General features: G+C 38.3%; 1 protein-coding gene across 8 annotated transcripts in view; it reads left to right on the forward strand.

The window, feature by feature from the left end:
- Nucleotides 1-22,992, forward strand: part of MCF2L2 (MCF.2 cell line derived transforming sequence-like 2) — a 272,578-nt gene that overhangs the window by 67,820 nt on the left and 181,766 nt on the right. For all 8 annotated transcript variants that reach the window (XR_010664264.1, XM_065943474.1, XM_065943477.1 and 5 more), the window contains exon 4: nt 20,664-20,754. Coding sequence is in view for 7 of the 8 variants with exons in the window: in XM_065943474.1 (XP_065799546.1) it covers nt 20,664-20,754 (91 nt within the window). In the remaining variant the exon portion in view is untranslated. The remainder of the gene's footprint in view (nt 1-20,663; nt 20,755-22,992) is intronic.

Raw genomic sequence — 22,992 nt, forward strand, 5'->3', positions numbered from 1 at the left:
GTCACTGGGTTTATCCTGAATTTCCCATGTGGTAATACTGGGTTGGGATGGAATCTTCCATGAGCCCAGCTCACACTGCTGTGTTATGGCCAATTTCACTTATCCATCAGTCAAAACAAGGGATGTGGAAAGAGACTAGAAAACAAAGTTACAAGAGCATCAGTTTTATTATGGTGTGCACATATGAAGTACTTAATAAAATTGTTAAATGAATGAAAAATTGATTGACTAGCTAATGCTGATTTTGTTCCTTCAGGTTCATTGCTCTAGATTAAGGTGATCCTGGTTTCCTGGGGCCTGTTGTCTAAGACACCTGACTTCTGCTCAAGAGGCTCAAGCCAAGTTAGGAGTCACTTCATTTATTTCCACTAAATAAAGAACTTAAGGGTAGATTTTATGACTACCATTGTCAGATGGAAAAAGTAAGGCACAGAGCAAGGAAACTAAAAGTCCAGAAATAAAAACTGTGCCTATAGCTGAGATCGAAACAGAGATATTTTGGGACATCTGCTACTTCTACCCTCTCGGGCCCAGGTCTCACATATTTATGCCACTAAGTCAATAAATAGCCACATCTCCTAGGGATGGAAAGTGGGACAGAGTTCATATTGGTGATAAATATTTCACAGACAGAGGTGGAGCTGACTGTGGAGTCCAAACTCCCTGGGGAGCAGACTTAGCCCATAAAGGCCCTACCTTCCATGGGTCTGTGTCACTTATGATACTGTCTGTTACTTAAATGCTTCGTGGTTAGGAGTTTACACAACAGCCAGGGGTGTGCTGTTTTGCTTGCTTTCCATCTGCTTCATATGATTTAGAGGTAAACTCTGTGATTGAAAGTCCACCTGGAGCCTGATCCCACCTGCAGAGATTAGGAAGTTAATTAGTTTGCTTTAACCAAACCCACTCTAAGAGATTTTTTTTTTTTTTTTTTTTTTTACCCTTCTTTCTTCTTCAGAGAAAGCTATGGATTTATTTTTAGTGCATTTCTTCAAAGATCAGTGCTTAAATTATATTTTACCTTATTCTTTATCTCTGATACAAGAGTATTGTAGACATTATATAGACAGGAGAGGAGTTGGGCTTTGTTGATTTGAGAGAAGGATGCTGTACATCTCTGGGCTTTGCTTACATGGTTCTCTCTGCAGGAACACCTCTGCCACCCTTCTGGGCCTGTCTGACTCTTGCAAAATCATCAGCCCTCAATCTGATCTCATTTCTTCAAGGAAATTTGCCCTGACCCCAATTCTGCTCTCACAGACTCTTAATTTCCACAGACTCTTTATTTCCACAGTACCCCTTGTATAATGCCACGGTATATGGAAATTATTTCTGTGTCTCCTATTAGACTGTGAACTACTCAAGAATAGGGGCCAATGCTTCTTTTCTTTTTTTCCTTCTAGCCCAGCACATGGTAGTTTCTCAAGAAGTAATGTTGGTGGAATTTCCAGTTCCGATCTGGTTCATTTCAATCAAAGGGTGTTTGTTATATCGTGAGAAACAGGACACTGAGAGATGGAGGGGAACCCCACTTCTTACTCCTGCCTTTTCCTCCCAGGGTTATAGGGAGTTGAACTTGGTCTCCCTCTTTGGCTCAGTTGCCTTCCAGAACATTGACCTATCAGTTTAGCAACTTCTGTGAGGAGCAGCATGCAAGAGGGTGAGCAGGGAAGTGGGTAACAAGTAGAAGTGCCTCTTCCCCATTATCATTATATTGCTTTAAACTTACAATCTAATTTTACTGACTCAGTGGATGGAGTCATATTCTAAATTAAATGGATCATTTTCATATTGTATTTGCAACCTTTCCTGAGTCACTACACTGAGGACCAGACATTGAGTGCCACATGACCCAGTGTGGAAGGAAAGCATCAAGGGGTAGAAACCCTATCTCACAGGCCAAAAAAAAAAAAAAAAAAAAAAAGAAAAATCAAGAGGCTACTGTTTAGGCCTGATTTACCTTTTCTGCTCTGTGCTCTTGTATAATTTCTTGTAAACTTGGGAGTATTTTCCTTTCCTAGAATGCAGTTTGTCTCTTGAGAAAGAGTAACTGTCTGACCAGTTATTCCCCTTTTCTTCTTCCTGGCATTTGTTCATACTAGCTCACTGCCCCACCCCTTGTTCCTTTCAACATAAAACGGAGATAATGAGTAAGAAGGCCTGAAAGGAGAATTTAACCTGAACTTTGTTTCCCAGTTGCCATTTCAGGTTCCAAAGAATGAAACCACTCTTGTTCCTTTTTATGGTTCGTATTTATCACAGTTTGCATCTTCCTAAATGTTACAATGGTTACCAGACACCAGAACTTTTCCCAGGTTGCACAGTGGTTTATAGGCAGGTGGCATGACATACAACAAGGAATGTCTGCACAACTGATGCACTAGAAGAGGAGAAAGACAGGATGCTCAGGGCAGGGAAAGGAGAGCTCTGTGCCTGAAATTAATCTCATTGTGGTTGGGTTAGGTGAGTGCTGAAAGGCTTCCCACAGCTCATTTTTTATCAGATCTTTGCTGAATGCCATCAGTGTGTAGAGAGGTATGTTAGGTGTCATAAAGGACCACAAGACCGTACAACAATATCTTGAATCTCACATGACTCTGTTGTTATGATATTTTGTGAAATATGTGAAGAAAATGCTATAAAGGGCTCAGAAGAGAGAAGAAGCACTTCAGACAGGAAAAAACAAAGAAAGCTTCAGGAGTGAAGTGTCCTTGAAGGATGGGTGAGATTTCCACATATAGATCAGAGAGGAACATTCCACAGAGAGAGAACAGGATGGTGTTTAAGAACTTTGGACACAGCTCAAACCTGGATTGAAATCCAGATTCTATGGTCGCTAGCTGTGTGATCTGGTGCAGGTGACTTGATTTCTATTTCCAACCCCCTGGATTTTGAAGTTTTAAATAGAGCTTGTTTAGGGAATTACAGACTATCGAGGTTGTCCAAAACAGGGTGAGGATCCTTTTCAGATAGTAGTGAGAAATGAGACCTGGATAGACAGTCGGGAACAGATTGGGCAAGGTGTTTTCCACCATGCTAAGAAGTTTAGGCACAGTGAGCAAGACTGGGCCATTGGACATTCTGAGGAAGAAAAAATGGCAACCAGATGAATGTGGTGGTGGTGTGCAGGAGGGACCAGAAGGAGTGGAGGTAGGGCGGAAGGGAGACCAATTAGGGGCTTCTGCCCTGTTGTTGTTTAATCTCTAAGTCGTGTCTGACTTTTATGATCCCATGGACTGCAGCATGCTGGGCTTCTCTGTCCTTCACTATCTCCTGGAGTTTGCTCAAACTCATGGTTATTGAGTTGGTAATGCCATCCAACATCTCATCCTCTGTCACCCCCTTTTCCTCCTGCCTTCAATCTTTCCCAGCATCAGGGGCTTTTCTAATGAGTTGGCTGTTTGCATCAGGTGGCCAAAGTATTGGAGCTTCAGCTTCAGCATCAGTCCTTCCAACGAATATTCAGAGTTGATGTCCTTTAGGATTGACTGGTTTGACCTTTTTGCTGTTCAAAGGACTCTCAAGAATCCTCTCTAGCACCACAGCTCAAAAACAATCAATTCTTTGGCACTCAGCCTTCTTTGTGGTCCAGCTCTCACATCCATACATGACTACTGGAATAGGTGCAAAGTGAAGAGGGGGTGAGCTGCTGAGGGCAAGAGGACTAGACAGAAGAGGATGGATGGAAAGAACAAGCCCTGGGGACTGGTGGAGGGGGGAAGGAGAGTGAGGAACCAGCCGTGATCCTTAGCTTTAGGAATTCTATTCACAATCAGATCTTTATGCTTTTACATGTCTAGGCACATGGGATTGAGGTCTCATTTTAAACATGTCTTCAGTGACGACAGATTGTAGCTGAGTGGTTTGAAAAGGCATTCGTAAAATATTCTGAGGCACAGAAATGGCCGACTTTTTAAAAATTCCAATTGCTTTTCTAAAAATCATATTTGTATAAATAAGCATAAATTTTTATTACCCTACCCTCTATTTGGTTTCTTTGCTTTACTCACAGGTATGTGTTCATTACTTGAGAGGGATTAGAGAAGTTACTTTTATTAGATAGAAACAAGAACCATATTTCATAACTGTGAATTTTATGATTATTTACTATTTCTAAAGGTCTTTTTCTATAATGAATCTGTTGAGAAGCCTATTTAAGTTTGAAAAATTCTTCCATCTCCATTTTCCTCCCATAGAGTCTAATGAATAGTCCTTGAGAAGACTCATATCCTCTTTTATGATATGCTGTCTCATAGAATGCTGTCTGACATTTCTACTTTGGGAGGAGAGCAGGAGGACAGCATTATTATTTGGCCTGTGAATTCTATAGGGACTCGCTCCTTTGTATTGAAAGACTAAATGGGATTATAATAATCTGTCAGCTTTAAAAACCAGCCTTATCAGAGAAGTGAGTTTGATCTGGGCTTCTTACTATTATGAATGCAGTGGAAAAAGCCCCTTATTTTAAGTAGTTTTAAATACTATAAATAGGAAAAGTGCTGCTTTGATTGAGTAGCTAAAGTAAGATGTGTTGTTTCCTGGTCTGGCTGTGGAATTGTTCCCCCCAAATCAGGAAAATGGAATCATTCATTTGACTCCTATGATAGAGGTTCAGAGTGGGGAGTCTTATTGGGCTGTTGTCTTGTATAAGATGGGTGAATTTGCTTCAGAGCCCTCTGGAAGGATACCTTGAGAGACCAAACGTTAGGCACACAAATGAGGCTCAAAATTAGAGCACATCCCATAGATTTATTATGAATAAATGTTTGACATTGGCAAGCAAGTCTTATATACTAGGAGGATTTGAATGGATTATATTAGAGGATAAGAAAAAAATTTAATATGCCAGTTTCCTGTTCTTCTCTATGTATGAACCAGGGAGTCTGACATTTCTCCCTAGTAGAATGACTTAGTGTGTATAAGACATTTGTTCTTTTGTTTAGGTGATTGTTTTAGAATACTCTGCTATATTCTGCCTTTTTGTCATCTATCCTGTGAGGTAGGAGCTCAAATTCTCTTTTCTGATAATTCAGGTTTTTTTAGACATTCAAAACACAGCCTCTTGCTTTAATTCATAGGTTCTAGTGATTGTAAATATCTGGAATCTTTTCTTACTCAGTGGTATTATTGATTATAAAAAAGATAATTGCTCTAGCTCTGTGAAAAATGGCCTTGGTATTTTGATAGGGATTGTATTGAATCTGTAGATTGCCTTGGGTAGTTTGGTCACTGTCATGATACTAATTCTTTTAATCCATTACTTAGTATATCTTTCCATTTGTTTGTATTGTCTTCAACTTCTTTCATTAAGGTCTTATAATTTTCCCAGTACAGACTCTTTAACTCCTTTAAAAAAAAATATTTATTTATTTTAATTGGAGGCTAATTACTTTACAGTATTGTAGTGGGTTTTGCCATGCATTGACATGAATCAGCCATGGGTGTACATGTGTTCCCCATCCTGAACACCCCTCCCACCTCCCTTCCCATCCCATCACTCAGGATCATCCCAGTGCACCAGCCCTGAGCACCCTGTGTAATGCATCGAACCTGGACTGGAGATTCGTTTCACATATGATAATATACATGTTTCAATGCTATTCTCTCAAATCATCCCACCCTTGCCTTCTCCCACAGAGTCCAAAAGACTGCTATTTACCTCTGTGTCTCTTTTGCTGTCTTGCATATAGGGTCATCATTACTATCTTTCTAAATTCCATATATATGCATTAGTATACTGTATTGGTGTTTTTCTTTCTGACTTACTTCACTCTGTATAATAGGCTCCAGTTTCATCCACCTCATTAGAACTGATTCAAATGCATTCCTTTTAATGGCCGAGTAATATTCCATTGTGTATATATACCACAGCTTTCTTATCCATTCGTCTGCTGATGGACATCTAGGTTGCTTCCATGTCCTGGCTATTGTAAACAGTGCTGCGATGAACATTGGGGTACATGTGTCTCTTTCAGTTCTGGTTTCCTTGGTGTGTATGCCCAGCAGTTGGATTGCTGGGTCGTATGGCAGTTCTATTTCCAGGTTGTTTTTTTTTTTTTCCATTTATTTTTATTAGTTGGAGACTAATTACATTACAATATTGTAGTGGTTTTTGCCATACATTGACATGAATCAGCCATGGATTTACATGTATTCCCCATCCCTATCCCCACTCCCACCTCCCTCCACACCCCATCCCTCTGGGTCTTCCCAGTGCATCAGCCCTGAGCACTTGTCTCATGCATCCAACCTGGGCTGGTGATCTGTTTCACCCTTGATAATATACATGTTTTGATGCTGTTCTCTCAAAACATTCCACCCTCGCCTTCTCCCACAGAGTCCAAAAGTCTGTTCTGTACATCTGTTTTGCATATAGGGTTATCATTACCATCTTTCTAAATTCCATATATATGCGTTAGTATACTGTATTGGTCTTTGTTTTCCTGGCTTACTTCACTCTGTATAATGGGTTCCAGTTTCATCCTTCTCATTAGAACTGATTCAAATGAATTCTTTTTAATGGCTGAGTAATATTCCATGGTGTATATGTACCACAGCTTCCTTATCCATTTGTCTGCTGATGGGCATCGAGGTTGCTTCCATGTCCTGGCTATTATAAATAGTGCTGCGATGAACATTGCGGTGCACGTGTCTCTTTCAGATCTGGTTTCCTTGGTGTGTATGTCCAGAAGTGGGATTGCTGGGTCATATGGCAGTTCTATTTCCAGTTTTTTAAGGAATCTCCACACTGTTCTCCATAGTGACTGTACTAGTTTGCATTCCCACCAACAAGGTAAGAGGGTTCCCTTTTCTCCACACCCTCTCCAGCATTTATTGCTTGTAGACTTTTGGATAGCAGCCATCCTGACTGGCATGAAATGGTACCTCATTGTGGTTTTGATTTACATTTCTCTGATAATGAGTGAGATGTTGAGCATCTTTTCATGCGTTTGTTAGCCATCTATATGTCTTCTTTGGAGAAATGCCTGTTTAGTTCTTTGGCACATTTTTTGATTGGGTCATTTATTTTTCTGGAGTTGAGCTGCAGGAGCTGCTTATATATTTTTGAGATCAATTCTTTGTCAATTGCTTCATTTGCTATTATTTTCTCCCATTCTGAAGGCTATCTTTTCACCTTGCTTATAGTTTCCTTCATTGTGCAAAAGCTTATAAGTTTAATTAGGTCCCGTTTGTTATTTTTGCTTTTATTTCCATTACTCTGGGAGGTGGGTCATAGAGGATCCTGCTGTGACTTATGTCAGAGAGTGTTTTGCCTATGTTTTCCTCTAGGAGTTTTATAGTTTCTGGTCTTACGTTTAGATCTTTTTCATTTTGAGTTTATTTTTGGGTATGGTCCCTTTAACTCCTTAGTTAGATTTATTCCTAGATATTTTTTGATGCAATTATAAATGAGATTGTTTTCTAATGTCTATTTGTGGCAGTTCATGTTAGTTTATAGAAATGCAACAGATTTCTGAATATTCATTTTGTATCCCGCAACTTTACTGAATTCATTGATGAGCCCCATTAATTTTCTGGTGGCATCTTAAGGATTTTCTATGTATAGTATCATGTCATCTGCAAACAGAGTTTTACTTCTTCCTTTCCAATTTGGATTCTTTTAATTTTCCCTGCTATCTTATTGCTGTGGCTAGGACTTCCAATATTATGTTGAATAAAAGTGGCAAGAGTGAGTTCTTGTCTTGTTCCTGATCTTAGAAGGAAATGCATTAAACTTTTCATGGTTGAGTATGGTGTTAGCCGTGGGCTTTATTTAATTTTTTTTTCAATTGAAGTAGAGTTACAGGGCTATGTTGGTGACTCAGACCATAAAGAATCTGTCTGCAATGCAGGAGACCAGGTTCAATCCCTGGATTGGGAAGATCCCCTGGAGAAGGTAATGGCTACCCTCTCTAGTATTTTTTGTCTGGAGAATTATATGGACAGAGGAGCCTGATGGGCTACAGTCCATGTTGAAAAGAGTAGGATAAAACTGAGCGACTAACACTTTACTTTGCTTCTCTTGATTTACAATGTTGTGTTAGTTTCAGGTGTACAACAAAGTGATTATGTGTGTGTGTGTGTGTATCTCTTTTCTTTTTCAGATTCTTTTCCCTTATAGGTTATTACAAAATATTGATTATAGTTCCCTGTGCTATCCAGTAGACCCTCGTTGGTTATCTATTTTATATATGGTAGTATATCTATGTTGGGGCTTCCCAGGTGGTTCAGTGGTAAAGCATCTGCCGGCCAATGCAAGGAGATGCAGGAGTTCAGTCCCTGAGTCGGGAAGATCCCCTGGAGGAAGAAATGGCAACCCACTCTGGTATTCTTGCCTGGAGAATCTCATGGACAGAAGAACCTGATGCACTGCAGTCCATAGGTCACAAAGAGTCAGACATGACTGAGTGACTGAGCGTGCATGCACATGTATATGTTAATCCCAAACTCCTCATTTATCCCCCTGCCCCTTTCCCTTTTGGTAATCATAAGTTTGTTTTCTGTGTATGTGGGTCTATTTCTGTTTGATAAATAAGTTCATCTGTATAATTTTTTTTTTTTTTAGATTCCACATATAAGTGATATATGATGTTTGTCTTCCTTTGTCTGGTTTGCTTTGCTTAGTATGATAATCTCTAGGTCTGTTCATATTGCTACATTATTTCATTCTTTCTTATGGCTGAATAATATTCTGTTGTGTATATGTATATCTCATCTTCTTTATCCATTCATCTGTTCATAGGCGTTTAGGTTGCTTCCACATCTTGGCTATTCTAGAGTGCTGCAGTGAACATTGAAGCTCATGTCTCTTTCCAAGTTATGGTTTTCTCCAGATATATGCCCAGGAGTGGGACTGCAGGATCATATGATAACTCTAGTTATGTCAAAGTATGTCCCCTTTATAATCCTTTATAACCCCTTTATGTCCCCTTTATAATTCTTTATTGAGAGTCTTTTTAAAATCATAAGTGGATGTTCAATTTTGTCAAAAGCGTTTTCTGAATCTATTGAGATATCATGTGATTTTTATTCTTTAATTTGTTAATATACCATATTAATATTCTTATTATTGATTCAGTTTTGTTACTGGTAATTGGTATGAAATATTTTTTTATTGTTCAGTCTTGGGAGATTATACAGTTCTAGGAATTTGTCCATTTCTTCTAGGTTGTCCTTTATCCATTGATTGACTTCTGGGTATTAAATCATCTTTGTGTTCATGGGGTAAATCCCACTTGACCATAGTGTTTGATTCCTTTATTGTATTGTTGAATTTGGTTTGCTAATATTTTGTTGGATGATTTTTGCATCTATGTTCATCACTGATATTAGCCTGTAATTTTCTTTTTTGGTGATATCTTTGTTTTGGTATCAGGGTGACGCCAGCCTCATAGAATGAGTTAGGAAGTGTTCCTTTCTGGGCAATTTTTTGGAATAGTTTGAGAAGGATAGGTGCTAACTCTTCTCTAAGTGTCTAATAGAATTTACCTGTGAAGTGATCTGGTCCTGGACTTGGTTTTCTGGGAATTTTACTTATTATTGATTCAGTTTCATTACTGGTAATTGGTCTGTTCATACTTCTGTTTCTTCATTGTTCAGTCTTGGGAGATTGTACAGCTCTAGGAGTTTGTCCATGTTTTCTAGGTTTTCCATTTTATTGGCATATACTTGTTCATAGTAATTGCTTATGATCATTTATGTTTCAGTGGTATTGGTTATAACATCGTTTTCATTTCTGACTTTATCAATTTAGATTATTTTTTCTTGATGAGTTTGGCCAAAGGTTCATCAATTTTGTTTTCTAAAATTGATATGTAAACATGAAAGATCCCATATAGCCAAAATAATCTTAAGAAAGAAGAACAAAGCTGAAGGGATTATACACACTGGTTTCAAAGTATACTGCAAAGCTATAGTAATCAAAGCAGTATAATACAGGCACAAAACAGAAACATAGACCAATGATACAGAATAGAGAGCCCAGAAATGAGCCTACATTCAAATAGGCAATTAATTTATGACAAAGAAGGCAAAATTATACAATGGAGAAAAGACAACCCCTTAAACAAGTGATGCTGGAAATACTGGATAGCTACATGCAAAAGAATCAAGTTGAATTGCTCTCTAACACCACACACAAAATAAATTCAAAATGAATTAAAGACTTAAATGTAAGACCTGAAACCATAAAGCTCCTAGAAGAAGGTTATACATTTTTTGACAAAGTGTTTGTAATTTTTTTGGATATGTCTCTGCAGGCAAGAGAAACTAGTTCAGTCTCTTAGTCGTGTCCAACTCTGCAACCCCATGAACTGCAGCACGCCAGGCCTCCCTGTCCATCACCAACTCCCCAAGTTTACCCAAACTCATGTCCATTAAGTCAGTGATGCCATCCAGCCATCTCATCCTCTGTCATCCCCTTCTCCTGTGCTCAATCTTTCCCAGCATCAGGGTCTTTTCAGATGAGTCAGCTCTTCGCATCAGGTGGCCAAAGTATTGGAATTTCAGCTTCAACATCAGTCCTTCCAATGGATATCCATGACTGATTTCCTTTAGGATGGACTGGTTGAATCTCTTTGCAGTCCAAGGGACTCTCAAGAGTCTTCGCCAACGCCACAGTTCAAAAGCATCAATTCTTCAGCACTCAGCTTTCTTTATAGTTCAACTCTCACATCCATACATGACTACTGGAAAAACCATAGCCTTGACTAGACAGACCTTTGTTGACAGAGTAATGTCTCTAATTTTTAATATGCTGTCTAGGTTGGTCATAACTTTCCTTCTAAGGAGTAAGCATCTTTTAACTTCATGGTTGTGATCACCATCTCCAGTGATTTTGGAGCCCCCCAAAATAAAGTCAGCCACTGTTTCCCCATCTATTTGCCATGAAGTGATGGGACTGGATGCGATGATCTTAGTTTTCTGAATGTTGAGCTTTAAGCCAACTTTTTCGCTCTCCTCTTTCACTTTTATTAAGAGAAACTAAAGCAAAAATAAATAACTGGGTCTATGTCAAACTAAAAAGATTTTGCCTAGCAAAGGAAAATATTAATGTCAATAAAACAAAAAGTCCACTTACTGAATGGAAGAAGATATTTGCAAATGATGCATCTGATAAGGGGTTTATATCCAAAATATACAAAGAATTCATGCAATCTAACATCAGAAACAAACAGGGGATTGATCCCGAGAACCTTGAGCACACCAAAGTTCTCCTATGCTCAAGTCGATTATGCATAGTGGTACAGTACAGTCAGCTCTCCATATCCACAGATGTGGAACCTATAGATATGGAGGGCCAATTGTACCTGTTGATTTTACTACTATGCATTTACATCTTTCTTTACTCTCAGCCTTTATGTTCTTCTACCTATATTCTACTTTTCATTTCTAAGAATTATAATGTATTTTACATATCACTATAAATGTTTTTCTTTGATTATAGATTGATCCTAAATAACAGAAATCAGTAGAATGCATTTATATATGTAATATGATTGGACCTCTGAAATGAGAGATGTAATCCTAAGTCCTTAAACATGTGTCACTCAAAGGAGAATGCTGCAAATGTTAAGGTAAAATAGGTTCTCTTTTCTCATACTCCATGGGTTGCTCAAAATCATGCCACAATTTAATTTATTTCAGACTTGGACAATGATTTTTTATGTACATTTTCCCCTGGCATTTTTAATTGCCTTTCTTTTTTTCTTGTTTATAGCATGGCATGTATCTTTATTATATTGTTAACATCTTATAGATTCTTTATCATAGAATTTATCTAGTGCATACATTTTCTTCTTGGAGATATTCTTTTGAGCCTCTCTGAGCTGTTCATAATACAGGCTGGTTGCTGTATAAACCTGCTGCAAGTTGTCAACCTGGGATTTTTTTTTAATCTCGGGAAGGTCATTCTTCATTTTGGGATTTTATTTTCATTAAAAACTTTCAAGTTATTTCTTTTTTTGGAAAGTGTGTATGGTGTGTTTTACATCTTGAATGTCAGAAAATGGCTCATTTTGATCTCACAGTTGATTGGCAATCTTTTTGAGCATGGAGTTTTTTTCTTTTTTTTTGTAAAATAACATTGATCCGTTGATTGTTAGCATTCAGTATTACTGATAACAAAGTTAATCCTTGTCACAGGATCTGACTGTCATTCATTCATAGGTCAGCTGCTTGTCTCTGTGCATAAGAAACTTTGGGACTTTTTTCCTTATGTTTTGCAGGTTTGAAATTTCAATCATTGTCTTTCATGCTGCTGTGTCTTTGAATGGAAGGTTCAAGTCTCTCTTAGGCTTAGAATTTTTTTCCTGTTATCTCTGCTTATTTCTTTCCTACAACTCTGCTTCTGAAACTCAAATTAGAGGGACAATGCATCTTCTGAGTCTCTCTTCTGTGTCTTTAATTTTTCTTTTGTATTTTTCATCTCTTTATCACTTTACATTTTAATATATGTATATATTCTATATATCATATAAGTATGTGAAAAGTGAAATTCGCTCAGTTGTGTCTGACTCTTTGTGACTCCATGGACTGTAAACCGCCAGGCTCCTCTGTCCATGGAATTCTCCAGGCAGGAATACTGGAGTGGGTTATCATTTCCTTCTCCAGGGGCTCTTTCCAACCCAGTATTCAAACCCACCTCTCCTGCATTGGAAGGCAGATTCTTTACCACTGATCCACCTGGAAGCCCTAAGAGGAGTTAAGTATGTTTAATATTTGCTAGGATTAATTCCCCCTCCCCTACTGGGTTCCTAAGCTTTACTTACTTTTTTCATGTTTTTCTACTGTTCTTTCTTGTTTTCTGTTTGTATACCTCCATTTTTAGAAGAAGAAAAAGGAAAGAAAACTCTTTGGCCTTTTCATTGAGACTATTAACTTTATAAATTTACTCAGGAACAAGTCACATATTTATGGTGTTAAAATCATCCTATCAAAAAGAAGAAAAGTCTTTCTATTTGTTAAAATCCACTTTTGTGTCTTTTGGCAGTGTTTGAAAGTTTCCTGACATAGTTTTTGTATTATTGTTAAGTTTATTGCTAATTATTTTCTGTTTGTTGCTAGTGGCTCTACTATTATATCCATTAACTGGTCATTTTATTTTGCTACTGAATTAGGTATAGATATCAATGTCATATTTGCTTCATAAATAGCATTTTGAAGTTCTCTTTCAGTTTTTAGGCTCAGAAACTATTCTTGCGGGATTGGGACTTTATAGCCCTTGATGATTTGAATTCCCCTGTGAAATTCCCCTGTGAATTTGTGCCTTGATAACTTTCTCTGTTTCCTCTATGGACTTTAGTCTGTTTAAACTTTATACTTTTAATGAGGTCAATTTTGGTAAACTGTATTTTCCCAGGAAATAACCTATTTTTGTCTTGGTTTTCAAGTTTATCTAAATAGATGTATGCAAAGTAATTTCTAAACTTAAATTTTCTTGGGTTTCAATGCTTATTTTTCTGTTTGCTATTTCTTAGTTTGTATACCTGTGCTTTGTCGATTTCTCCCTTCCTTGATTAAGTAAGCTAGTGTCTTATTTTGTTAATTTAATAAAATGGGATTCTGATTTTTTAATCAGATCTGTTGGCTTTTCTGTCTTCTACTTTATTCATTCTGCTTTATCTTTAATATTTTCTTCCTTGTGATTTCTTTTGGCTTGCTTTATTTTTTTCATTTGAGTTGAAAACAACCCCCAGAGTTCATAGTTTACATTAGGATTCAGTCTTGGTATTATACATACTTAGGATTTGGACAAGTGCATGCTGACATATTGGAGAAGGAAATGGCAAGCCATTCCAGTAGTCTTGCCTGGAAAATCCCATGGACAGTGGAGCCTGGCGGGCTACAATCCATGGGGCCGCAAAGAGTTGGATACAACTGACCGACTAACACACACACACACACACACACGATGACCTATATCCACCGTTATAGCATCATACAGATTAGTTTCACTGACCTAAAAGCCCTCTGTGCTACACCTATTATTCATCTGTTCTATGCTCCCACCCCTCAACCCCTAGCAACTATTGAGTTTTACCCTCTCCATAGTTTTGCATTGTGCAGAATGTTATATAGTTGTAATCATGCAGTATGTAACATTTTCAGATTGGCTTCTTTCCTTTAGTAATATGCATTTGTTTCCTTCATGTCTTTCCATGACTTGATAGCTCATTTATTTTGAATAATAGTGTACTGTCTAGATATACTACAGTTTATCCATTCACCTTCTGAAGGATATCTTGTTTGTTTCCAAGTTTTGACAATTATGAATAAAGCTTCTATTAATGGGCTTCCCTAGTGGCTCAGATGGTAAAGCGTCTGCCTGCAATGTGGGAGACCCGTGTTCGATCCCTGGATTGGGAAGATCCCTGGAGAAGGAAATGGCAACCCACTCCAGTACTCTTGCCTGGAAAATTCCATGGACAGAGGAGCCTGGTAGGCTACAGCCCATGGGGTCACAAGGAGTCAGACACAACTGAGTGACTTCACTTTCTTTTCTGTTAATGTAAATATCCATGTATGAGTTATTATGTGGACATAGTGTTCAACTCACTTAGGTAAACACCAGGTAGTTACACTTGTTGAATCACATGATATGAATATGCTTAGTTTTGTAAGAAACTGCCAGACTGTATTTCAAAATGGCTGTACCATTTTGAATACCCACCAGAAATGAATAAAGAGTTCCTATTCCTCCACATCCTTGCCAAAATTTGGTATTGTCAGTGTTTAGGTTTTTGGCCATTATAATGGATGTATAGTGGAATGTTATTGTTTTAATTTGCAGTTTCCTAATGACATATATTGTCAAACATCTTTTCATATGCTCACTTTCCATTTGCATATATTTTTTTTGTTCAATATCTGTTTTGGTTTTTTGCCCAGTTTTTAATTGGGTTGTTTGTTTTCTTATTGTATAATGGTTCTTTATCAGATATATCTTTTGTAAATATTTTCTTCCAGTTTGTGGCTTGTCTTCTTACTCTCTTAAAGCTAAAAAGTTTTGATTCATATTTTCCCCCTCTTCATATTAGCTTTTTATATAGGAATATTGCTTGCATCTTTGCAATCAGAAAACAAGTTTTGTGGTTTAGGGTAGTTTATAAGATTCCTAGTTAACACCATGTTATATATAGTTTCTAAATATAGTTTCCTTTATTAATAAACTTATAAAACCCTTTTTTTGGAAGTTAAGGAAAAGTATGTGTAGCCTAAATTTATTTTTTTGTCATGTAGGATGCTAAATTTTACCTCTTGCTTCTTTTTGCCTTTACCACAGTCACCACCTCTCTTTTCATTTCTTTTTCTCTCCCAGAGCTTTGTCTTTCCAACCCTGTCTCTTTGAATTCTTCTCTAGTCAGTGCCCTGATGTACCAGAACTCTCTTTTCAGTATTTTTGCACTTAGGGTGTACTTTTCTGGAAAATTTTTTTATTTCCATCGCCTCTTCTCTTGACTCTCCATATGTATTAATCAGAATTCCTCAGAGAAATAGAACCAAGGATATCTGCATACATGTTATGGTTAATTTAGTATGTTAACTTGACTGGGCTAAGGGATGCCCATTCAGCTGGCAAAACATTATTTTCAGATGTGTCTGTGAGGATATTTCTATAAGAGATTAGCATTTGAATTTATAACCTGAGTAGAGTAGATTGCCCTCCCAGTGTGAGCGGGCATCACCTAGTCCGTTCAATGCCTGAACAGAACAAAAAGGCAGAGTAAGGGTGAATTCTCTCTCTACTTGAGCTTGGACATCATCTTCTCTTGCCCCTGGACATCAGTGCTCCTGGATTTTCCGCTTTCAGACTCAAATCAGGCTTTAAATCATCAGCTCCTCCATTCTGTGGCCCTGGACTTGGATTGAGTTATACCACCAGTGTTTCTGGTTCTTTAGCTTGCAGATGACAGATCAAGGAACTTTTTGGTCACTATAACTACCTGAGCCAATTCCATAATAAATCTCTTTATAAATATATGTGTGTGTGTATATATATATGTTATTGGTTACATTTCTCTAGGAACCCTGATATGTAGATGTAGGTATTTATTGTAAGGCACTGGCTTATACAATTGTGGAGGCTCAGAAGGAGACCCAGGAAGGCCAGTGGTATAGTTTGAAGGCCTAAAAATCAGAGAGCCAATTTTGTAAATTCTAGTCTGAGCTTGAAGGCCTGAGAGTCAGAATCACTGAAGGCAGAAGATCAGTGTCCCAGCTCAACAGTCAGATAGAGAAAGAGCATGAATCCTATCGTCCTTCAAATTTTTGTTCTATTCAGGTCCTCAGTGGGTTGAATGATGCTCACCCATGTTGGGGAGGGTATTTTGGACAAACTAGGATGGTTGATTACTCTACATTTGACTCAGTCTTATGGCAATGTGGTATAATTTCAGTTAGCGAATTATTTTCTATACCTAGGAGACAGTGGAGGACAGAAGAGCCTGGGGTGATTCTGCTTCAGTCCACGAGGTCGCAAAGAGCTGGACACAACTTAGCAACTGAACAACAAATACCAAGCTTACTGAAAAAGGCAAAGCATAGAAAGTATATTAGTATTAGAGCTAAATTAAGAAACTATGTGCTATATCGACCACAAAACTGATCTGGTATTTTGGGGTAAGAACACATTTACCTTAGTCTCTTACACTCATGTATTGGGTTAGCCAAAGAGTTATTTTGGGTTTCTGTAGGATGTTAGGGAAACACCCAAATGAACTTTTTGGCCAACCCAATATTATACTTAATCATATTCAAAATTTTGACACATCAAAAATTCAATTATATTTTTTATAGAAGAGTTACTAAGATTGGAAATGAAGGAATATAGTATCAAAATATTTTCTATACCAAGAAAGTATGAACTTTGTGACTTGAGTGTTACTCTTGAATTCAGAAGATTTGAATCTTAACTCTGCACATAATGTATGACTTTGGACAAGTTATTAAATATTAACCATCTTGAGGACTAGTTTCCTCATTTATAAAGTGGAAATATTATCACCAACCTGACTGTGAGGGTGGTTGTGAGGATTATATTAAATAGTATTTATGCAGCTAACCTATCATAGGATCTTAGTGTTAACAAGAACAATAGGGATTAAAACAGCCAAGTGTTACCTAAAGAAATACATGGTCTAGAAACCCCATTTCTTGTGCATTTGGTTTTGTTGAGGTTTTGATTCTTTTGTTGAACCAGATGGGGTAGAAAAAATAATCTCCTCAGTAGCTGATATAATTTTCATGTTTTTTAGAATGCATTCTTTATGTGAAGGATTATATTCAAAACTATTGTCATGATTCATTAACTCTTATTTCTGAACTATGGCCTGTACACAATTGTGTCAGAAGACACTGTTCGATCCCACCCTGTTTACCCAAGATGCTCTGGTCTTGGGCTTTGGTGTGCAGGGAACTGAGGAGCATTTACCCTCAACTGGGCTGGGGAAGCCTCAGGGAGGGTAGGTGGCGAGTTGTTTATTTCATAGATCAAAGAACATCCTGTGTTTATGTACTATATTATATTTACTGAGCCTCTCCCACTTCCACCTCACTTAAAGAAGTGGTTGAAGCTCCACTTCAACCCTTGGAGCATTAAATTGAATAATTTTTTGTTTTAAAGGAAAAAGAAAAGACATAGGAAACACTAGTGACAGCAAAATATACAAAATAAAACTGCCAGAAGATACAAGCAGATTTGCTATAAGGAAAAACTGAAGGGGTGCCATGGGATGGGGTTAAGAGCATAAGCACTGCTATCAGAGAGCTCTGACTTTGAAATTCAGTTTTGCTAGTGTGATGTCAGGCAAGTTATTTTATTTCTATCAGCCTTTGTTTCCTCATCTGTAAAATGGAGATAATAATATCTATTTCATAAGATGAAGTGAGATAAAACATAAAGATGTCTGACAACTGATAGGAACTCAAGATACATGTAGCTATTATTAAGATTATTGTTATTAATGTTATTAATTTGTTAATAACAAATTATTGTTATTTGTTTTTGCTGTACTACAGAATGGTTTTGGTCATTGTTTTATGCCCTTTGATCAGTGCCTGATACCTATTGTGCACTCACTAAGTTTGGTCTTTTTTTTTAAGTTATATAATATTTTTCCTTTTTCACAACTTGAATTTATTTAATTCCTTGGGTTTTTAAGCTAAGTTATAATTGATATAAGGTATACACATGTCAACTGTATAACTTGATGAATATATATCTGTCTATACACTATGTGACAACTGGGAAGGTTTCTTCCTGAAAAGAAGATTTCTTTTCTATCAATGTCTGCATTCCTACCCCTTCTCTTCCCCAAGTTGACTAGAAAAAATTAAGAAATATTTGGAAACTAAGCAACCACCTCTAAACAATCCATAAACTAAAGGAGAAATCATAAAGGAAACTAGAAAGCATTTTTAGCTGAACAATAATGAGAAGAGTATATCAACATTTATGTGATATAGCTAAAGCAGTGTTTCAGTTCAGTTCAGTCGCTCAGTTGTGTCCGACTCTTTGCGACCCCATGGACTGCATCATGCCAGGCTTCCCTGTCCATCACCAATCACCATCTGGGGGCTTACTCAAACTCATGTCCATTGAGTCGGTGATGCCATCCAACCATCTCATCCTTTGTTGTCCCATTCTCCTCCATCCTTCAGTCTTTCCCAGCATCAGGATCTTTCCCAATGAGCCAGTTCTTCACATCAGGTGGCCAAAGTATTGGAGCTTCAGCTTCAGTTGTTCCAATAAATATTCAAGACTGCTTTCCTTTAGGATTGACTGGTTTTATCTCCTTGCAGTCCAAGGGACTTTCAAGAGTCTTCTCCAACCCCACAGTTCAAAAGCATCAATTCTTGGCGCTCAGCTTTCTTTATGGTCCAACTCTCACAAAGTAGTGTTTAAGAGGGAATTATAGCTTTAAATTATAGCTTAAATTTACCACTGAGGTGGCTCAGTGGTAGAGAATTCGCCTACCAATGCAGGAAATATGGGTTCAATCCCTGGGTCAGGAAGATTCCCTGCAGAAGGAAATGGCAACCCACTCCAATATTCTTACCTGGAAAATCCCATGAACAGAGGAGCCTGGCTGGTTATAGTCCAGGGGGTCACAAGGAGTCAGACATGACTGAGCTACTGAACACACACACATAGCTTTAAGTACTTATAATAATAGAGAAGAAATGTTTAAAATCAGCGATATAATTTTCTACCTTAAGAAGTTAAAATATACTGGCAATTAAATCCAAAGAAAAGAAAAGAAAGGAGATTGGAGAGAAAGAAAGAAAAGAAGGAAGGAAGGAAGAGGGAGGGAGGAAGGGAGTTGAAAATAAAACAAAATAATAGAGTTCCAATTTAATTCCATGGTGATCAGAAGTACAACCTGTATGATTGCAGTTCTTTAAAATTTGTTGAATTTTGCTTTGTGGCCTGGGATAATGGATAATGGACTATTTGATGAATTGTCCTATGTACATTTGAAAAGAACAGATGCTGAATTCTTCAAAGTCAAATCTATATTCCTGGTGATTTTTTTGGCTATTTGTATAATCATAAAGTGTCTCTCCAAAGATTCTCACTTTCTGAGTTGAAAATTTTACATATACACACACATACATACACACAAATGTGTAAATTAATGTTTCAAATTTCAGCATTCTGGTTTCAGAATTTGTGCTCGTAACTACTTCATGATTGGTATTGTTCAGGCTTTCTTGGTGGCTCAGCTGGTAAAAAAATCTGTCTGCAATACAGGAGACCTGAGTTCGATCCTTGGCTTGTGAAGATCCCCTAGTGAAGGGAAAGGCTGCCCACTCTAGTGTTCTGGCCTGGAGAATTCCATGGACTGTATAGTCCATGGAATCGCAGAGTTGGACATGACTGAGTGACTTTCACTTTCACTTTCTCATCTTACAGATAAGGGAATAGGGTTAGAGAGGTTAGGTGATTGCCCAAAGTCTCAGTGCTAGTAAAGTGGCAGCACTAGGATTTGAACCAGGTTCCAAAGTTCTTGTTCTTTCCTCCCATAGTTTCCTCCCAAAGAGAGAGAAGAAAAATGTTTTCCCTTTTAGGACTTTAGTTTTTAAAAATTTTGTGAGAATTTTGTGGTGACTTCAGAGGGGACCAAACAGCTTTTTTTGTTCTTAATGAAGTCGATATCTCCTCGTACTTACGGTTTTTTGGTCATTGATGACCAGGCTCTGGAAAGGAGCTGTTTTTCCCATTGACGTATGTTATTTCCGGACATCTATGGGACTGACTTCTAGGGAAGTATGTTGATAGCTCCATGAGCGTCAGTCTTAGGAGTGGAAAGATAGCAAAGCTCGACCTCAAGGTCCTCTGTCTACACTGGGACATGTGCTGCTCAGCTTACATGAATCTTTCTGTTTGTTGAGGGTTTCATACATTTGCCAACCAGAAATAGAGCCCTTTAGAGGGTTTGAGACATGAAATATTTCTGCCTTGTGAAGGCTGCCAGGTGAGATGAGGAGAGGAAGCCAGTTCTTTTCTTGGAGTAGTCAGACCTGGTTATCCCCTCATGCTCTGCAGGGCGTTTACACAACAAGCCTGGAGTGACACGGAGGCAGTGGAATCATTCTGCGGAGGGAGCCCAACAGAATCCATGTGTTTCACTGCCTCTGATACTGACCACCCTTTATTGCAGCATGGAGGCTGCCAGCATCGGGTTCGTCATTGTCATCGACAGACGGAGGGACAAGTGGAGCTCCATAAAAGCATCCTTGACACGAATAGCTGTAAATATTTACTTTTATGTTTTATGTTTTACTATAAAGATAATTTAAACTATCTATTCGACTATTTCACATCAAAGTCACCAGGAAGTAGCAGTTATTTTATGCCAAGTTTGGGAAGGTCTTTGTAGCAGAGGTTGTTGTGTCATGTCCATATCCTCTCTGCTGCACAAAGGTCACTTGCAGACCATTCCTGAGCATGAGTCTCTCTATCTTATTGACCTCTCTGGTCACTGGAGAGGAGCAGGTAGAGAGTGCTGGGAAGCTAATGCTACAGGAGTGACCTGCAAGTACTGCGTTATGGGCATTAGTGGACAACAACCCCAGGATTTGCACCCCTTAGTGGGGCAGTTCTGAGCTATATTCCACACAGAATTTCAGAAGACCTAGCCCTTTCTTGCCGAAGAAGGCAATGGCACCCCACTCCAGTACTCTTGCCTGGAAAATCCCATGGACGGAGGAGCCTGGTAGGCTGCAGTCCATGCGGTCGCTAGGAGTCGGATATGACTGAGTGACTTCACTTTTCACTTTCACATATTGGAGAAGGAAATGGCAACCCACTCCAGTGTTTTTGCCTTGAGAATCCCAGGGACGGGGGAGCCTGGTGGGCTGCCATCTATGCGGTCGCACAGGGTCGGACACGACTGAAGTGACTTAGCAGCAGCAGCCCTTCTTGCCCATAGCAGTTCCTCTCATTGATACACTGGCTCTCTAGCCATCCTGTCTCACCATCGCCCCATACTCCTAACTGTGTTTCCTGGGGTCACCTCTTCAGTAAACTCTTGAGACCCAAATTCTCATTTTAAGGTTTGCTTTGGGGATCACTTTATTTTATGACAGTCTCCATTTTAGTATTCAAATTATTTTTTTCACAAATTCAAAAGACACTTGCAAAACCAGACAGTATATGACATGAGCTTGCTTTTAGCATTAAACTGCACCACCTTGGATCGTTTTCCTTTTCCATCTTATTAGTCTGATTTTTACCCCTACTTATTCCCTTCCAGCAAGTGTATGCATCCTTTCCCTGTAGGGACCTCAGACCAAGGACTCAGCCACAAGAACTCAGCCACAGACAGTTGACAGTGCCCATGACTTTTCAAAAGGTCTGACCTCAATAGAGTTCTGGTTTCCCAGGGTTCATAGATAATACTTGAATCATCTAATACTTGAGTCTAATTTGTCCAAGAATTACAGTGATCACCTTTTTGTGTAAAAGATGCTGTAGTGCTGGGATCAAAAATATGACTACCAGTCAGAATCTGTTCATGGGCTTGTTAAAGATACAGATATCTGGACTTTATCCCAGTCCTAATGAGTCGGAATATTCCAGGGTAAAAATCAGGTTATTTTTTAATAAACACTTCAGGAGGTTGTTCTTGAGAACTCCTGAAAGAATGGAAAATCATGAGCAATGGGAAACTTGGATTCCCAAATTTTGCCACTAAGTTGTTAAATGAACCTGTTTTCTCATTACTCAGGACCTTACCTCAAGATGAGGGCAATGCTTCTTGAAAGCAACTTAGCAATAAGATGCCTTGCTCTTGCTGCTGCTAAGTCACTTCAGTCATGTCTGACTCTGTGCGACCGCATAGAGGGCAGCCCACCAGGCTCCCCCGTCCCTGGGATTCTCCAGGCAAGCATACTGGAGTGGGTTGCCATTTCCTTCTCCAACGCATGAAAGTGAAAAGTGCAAGTGAAGTCATTCAGTCGTGTCTGACTCTTAGCGACCCCATGGACTGCAGGCTACCAGGCTCCTCCGTCCATGGGATTTTCCAGGCAAGAGTACTGGAGTGGGGTGTCATTGCCTTCTCTGAATAAGATGCCTTAATAACCCTTAAAATACTAAATCTTTCACTCGGTAATTCTTCTAGGAAGCAAGAAGAATGTTCCAAAATGTGTAAAGATTTCATTTTACTGTTATTTATGCTGGTAAAAGTATGGAGGAGTCTAAATCACTAACAATAAGGGATTGTTTAAATAAATTGCACACCCATAAAAACATTCCAAGGAATTTTTAATATCAGGAATAAAAGCTCATGGTATAATACTAAGTTAAAAGGCAGATTGCAAAATATTTCTACAGTTTGAGTTTATGGTAAAGATATTTAAGCCAAGAAAATAACCTATAAGTGAAGGACAGGGAAGCCTGGTGGGCTACAGTCCATGGGGTCACAAAGAGTCAGACATAATGTAGTAACTAAACAACAAAAACATTAGATTGAAATATTAAGAATGGCT

Source organism: Muntiacus reevesi, chromosome 8 (genome assembly GCF_963930625.1).
Source record: "Muntiacus reevesi chromosome 8, mMunRee1.1, whole genome shotgun sequence".
NCBI lineage: Eukaryota > Metazoa > Chordata > Mammalia > Artiodactyla > Cervidae > Muntiacus > Muntiacus reevesi.